This window comes from Charadrius vociferus, unplaced genomic scaffold (assembly GCF_000708025.1).
Source record: "Charadrius vociferus isolate BGI_N301 unplaced genomic scaffold, ASM70802v2 scaffold266, whole genome shotgun sequence".
NCBI classification, from domain to species: domain Eukaryota; kingdom Metazoa; phylum Chordata; class Aves; order Charadriiformes; family Charadriidae; genus Charadrius; species Charadrius vociferus.
The window spans coordinates 2160111-2164293 of NW_009649114.1; the positions used below are offsets into that span (position 1 = coordinate 2160111).

At 59.4% G+C, this 4183-nt stretch overlaps 1 protein-coding gene across 2 annotated transcripts in view; it reads right to left on the reverse strand.

The window, feature by feature from the left end:
- The window catches only part of ATP2B4 (ATPase, Ca++ transporting, plasma membrane 4), a 28584-nt gene that overhangs the window by 19035 nt on the left and 5366 nt on the right, over positions 1-4183 (reverse strand). For both annotated transcript variants that reach the window (XM_009888231.1, XM_009888232.1), the window contains exons 2-5: positions 3247-3444; positions 2074-2331; positions 1141-1266; positions 853-978 (exon numbers count right to left, since the gene is read on the reverse strand). In XM_009888231.1, coding sequence (XP_009886533.1) covers positions 853-978; positions 1141-1266; positions 2074-2331; positions 3247-3444 — 708 coding nt within the window. The remainder of the gene's footprint in view (positions 1-852; positions 979-1140; positions 1267-2073; positions 2332-3246; positions 3445-4183) is intronic.

The window sequence follows — 4183 nt, forward strand, 5'->3', positions numbered from 1 at the left end:
CCCGCCTGGCATCGCCTCCCGGGAAGGGCTCCCCGGCGCAGGGACGCTTGCGATGCCAGCCGGTGGCTCGCTCCTGCCAGCTCCTCGCAGCTGCTCCCAGTGAGCCCAGACCTGCTGAAGAGGGGTGCGGGGACATGGGGGAGAGCAGGAGCTTCCCAAGCCTGGCTTGTACCGATGCTGGCTTTAAAGCTGGTATGGGAGCTGGCACGGAGCAGCAAGATGGAGAGCCGAGGCAGGGGAGCATTCGAGCTCCAGCATGATTTGGAACACCTCAGCCCGCCTGGCTGCTCTCCTACCCTCCGTCCCCCGGCACGCAAGCCCTCCTCTCCCTCTTGCCATCCTCTGCACCTCGCCTCCTTCCCCAGGGAGCTCAGGGGACGCCAGCAGAGATCTTCAGCAAAGTCCTCAAGGTTCTGGATGGGCTACCAACATCCTGCAGACACCCAGGACTCACCTTCCCACCGCAGGGCGGGCAATGAGCACCGTGCCACGGCACCGCAGGGCATCACTATCGGCCACCTTTCCCTCTGAGCCTTGACCCCCCCCACCCTGCAATTCCAGGCTGGAGAAGAGAGAGTTGGAGCCGTGTCCGAAAGAGCTGGCGAGCAGAGGTCTGGGTGCATGGGGGGCTTTCCTCAGGCAGCACGATCCCCGGGCTGCGGGCGAAGGGGCTGCAGGGGGGGATCCCCCCCATCGCCTCGAGAGCTCACCGTACCTGCCTGGGTCACCGGCACTAACACACAACCGCGTCCCACGGATGTGGGTGTAGCTTGTCACACACTGGTGGATGCTTCCCAGGAAAGGGAGAAAGGCAAAAGGAGGGGAAAAAGCAGGTTCAGTGGATCTCCTCACCTTTCTTCACCTTCTTTTCCTCATCTCCTTCTCCCGCACCCAAGAGAGTGAAGATGATTCCGGTCTGGGAGTTGATACCCACAGCCGTCACCACCATCCTGCCGGAGCCCTCCATCACGTGGGTACCTGGCACAGCAGGAAGGCCACGGTGAGACAGGACACTGGCACACCATTCCCATCTCCTCCACAACACCGGGACGCAGGGCTCGGGAGCACCCACGTCTCCATCACGGCACAAACCCAGCCCAGCCCTGCAGCGACCACGCAAGAGCCGCTCGCGATCCTCACCCGACAGCAGCATGGGGTCTTTATCCAGCGATTTCTTGACTTGGTCTGACTCCCCGGTCAGCGAACTCTCATCTATTTTCAGGTCATTGCCTTGGATCAGGATCCCGTCTGCTGGCAAGAGGTCACCTAGGAGAGGAGCAAAGAGCAGGGTGAGCCCCAGCCCGGGCAGCCACAGGTCACCCCTGCCCGCCTCATCCCGGGAGGAGGCTTCATGTCTCAGCAAAAGGACTCAAAACTCAGTCTCAGACCAAATCTAGAGGGAGGAGAAGCAACAGATGGGTATTATAAGACAGATGGGTATTATAAGATGATATTCAATAGCTCCAAAATCTTCACTGATGTACAAAAGCATCCGTTGCGAGAACGTTTGCTCAATCAGTGCTTCCCCCATCTGGTTTTACTGAATCAACACCACATCCTTCCCAAAGCTTCCTGCGACATCCAAACCATTACACGATCCTGTCATCCACCTGCCGAGGAAGGAAAAAGCCCTATGTGAAAATGAACACCACGTTGGACCAATCTCCTTCCTGACAGGAGCTGAGCATACCCTCTGGTAAACAAGGAGCAGGACCTGGCTCAGCCCAAGGGCTACATCTCCTTGCTAAGGAGATGTTCACCAAGAAGGACGTGGTTGTGAAAATGAATCATTTTTGGAGACCAGCATGTTGGTACAGCAACCCAAAGCTGTGTGCAGAGCCTGGTTTAGCTCTGCCAGCCCAACTCCAGGCTGGCAAGCAGCAAGGTGAGTGGAGCTCCATCACCTGCATGGGAGCATCTCCCATCGCTCTTGACCACAGCACGCTGCAAAAGAGAGTAACTGGAGGAGCCAACGCTTCCCCTCAAGGCAAAAGGGCTGGCAAAGCAGAGAGGAGGAACCGCCAGGCTCCTGAGATGGAGGGACAGACCCCAGCCACCGCCGCCTCCACTCACCGTACTTGATCTGCGCGATGTCTCCCACCACGATCTCGGCCACCGGGATCTGAATCACCTGCCCCTTGCGGATGACCGTGAACTTCTGTTCCTGCTCGATGCGGCTCTGGAGGCCCCGGAATTGTTTCTCCTTGCTCCAGTCATTGAAGGCGGTCACCAGCACCACAATGATCACCGAAAACAAGATAGCCGCCCCCTCGATCCAGCCGGCCTGTGACTCGCCCTCGTCCTCCACGCCGCCTGCCGACTGGCCGCACACTGCAGTTGGAGGAGAAAAATCATTTGCGCAAGACACCCGCTTCCCTCTGAGTAACACGCTCAGAGCAGAGCTGGAAGACAGTCACTCCTCCCTCCTCCTCCCTGAGCTGGTCCAAGGGCTTCCCCTGCTCTCAGGAGAGGGTTTTTACATCCCTGGAGGCATTTGGTTGTGGGTTTGGTTTTTGTTTTAGGTTTTTTTTTTTTTTTTTTTTTTTTTTTTTTTTTTTTTTTTTTTTTTTTTTTTTTTTTTTTTTTTTTTACCTCCTCTTTTTTTTCACTTTTCATTTTTGGCAGAGGTTGGGCTGAGGGAGCCGGGACAACTGGCTTCTATTTCCAGTTGCAGCACCCAACCCTCTCTCGAATGCATGACCCTCGCCTGAGTCACCGTCTCCTTGCATCTCCGGATCCCTGCCCCTGCTCCACCCCTCCAACCATACAGAGATCCAGGGCCGGGGAGGAGAAACTTGCCCACCGCTGTTGCTCGTGGGGCATCATGACTGGGAGGAGCACTCTCTGGTCGGGAGGAGGTACCAGGTGACAGACAGCCTTGTCCCTCCATGCCCAAACCAAAAGAGAAGCCCCATGGGACTTGGGGAGCCAGCGGAGCTTCGAGCATCCTTTGGGGGAGCAGCTCTGAGCCATGCCACGGTGTCGGCTGTGCCCAGCCACAGCCACCAGTGCGGGTCCCTGGATGGAACCATGCCAAGGACCCCAAGGATGGGGAGAAGCCACCACCTAACGGGTGGGCAGAAGCAGCTCGCAGCTCCATCTGCACCAGGGTGGACGGACTCATGAGGTGACCTTCCAGAGACAGCACTTGTCCCCAAGCCCTGCTCCCGCGCCGGCTGGGCACGGCAGCTCGCGTGGGTCCCCCACCAGGTACCCCACCACGCAGCAGGGCCCCCAGGGACTCACGTTCATTGTCACCGCCCGGAGGGTGGTAGAAGGACAGGCCCAAGGAGATTATGGCTGCGATTTCCAAGATGATCAGCGTGACGTCCTGGAGTGCCTCCCACACTAACTGCAGGAACGTCTTGGCCTTTTTGGGAGGAATGAAATTCTGGCCGAAGACCTGCCGCCTCTTCTCCAGGTCGGTGGGGTTCCCGGACAGGCCTGGAGAAGGGAGAGACAGAGATGGGGGAGGACAAACCCCACTGCTGCCCCACAGCCCCCCCACCACCACCAGTGGGACCCTCGCAAGGAGCAGCTCCCTGCCTGCACGGGGACCAGGAGGGGCAGGCAGGGGGGAGCCAAGGCAGGGCTTTGGCTCCTGTCACCCCTGGGGCAGGGGACATCCAACCGGTGGGGCAGGGGACATCCAACCGGTGGGGCAGGATGGTGCCGGAGCCGCGGGCAGGAGAGCGACACGGGGGCCGGGGGCGGGAACCCGGGAGCCACCTGATCCCTCTTCTCCTGCCAGCTCGGAGGAGCAGCCGCTGCGGAGAACGACTCGGCGCAGCGGGAACGTCTCCGAGCTCGGCTGAGCACCACGGACGTGCCACAACCGCAGGGGCTGGGGCAGCGCGGCCGAGGCAGCTCCTGCGGGGGGAGAGCTGGTGGAGGAGACCTTTTGACAGCTTCTCGCTCTTGCTCAGTGAGAAACTCTACCTTCTGATATGCATTCTGCCTTTTAAAAGTGCATTCTTCCTTTTCGGGGCTGCTGCTGAAAAAGGGGGTGGTGGGAGGGAGGAAGGGAGCAGGGTGGCCCTGAGCTGGGGATGCTGGTGGGGGGGAGAAAGAAGGAAAAGGGGGGGAGAAAGAAGGAAAAGGGGGAGCCTGAGCTCCTGCCCCCAGGTAGACTGAGCAGAGCAGCCGCCACAGCCCTCCCGTCCCAGGACAGGGGTCAGCTATC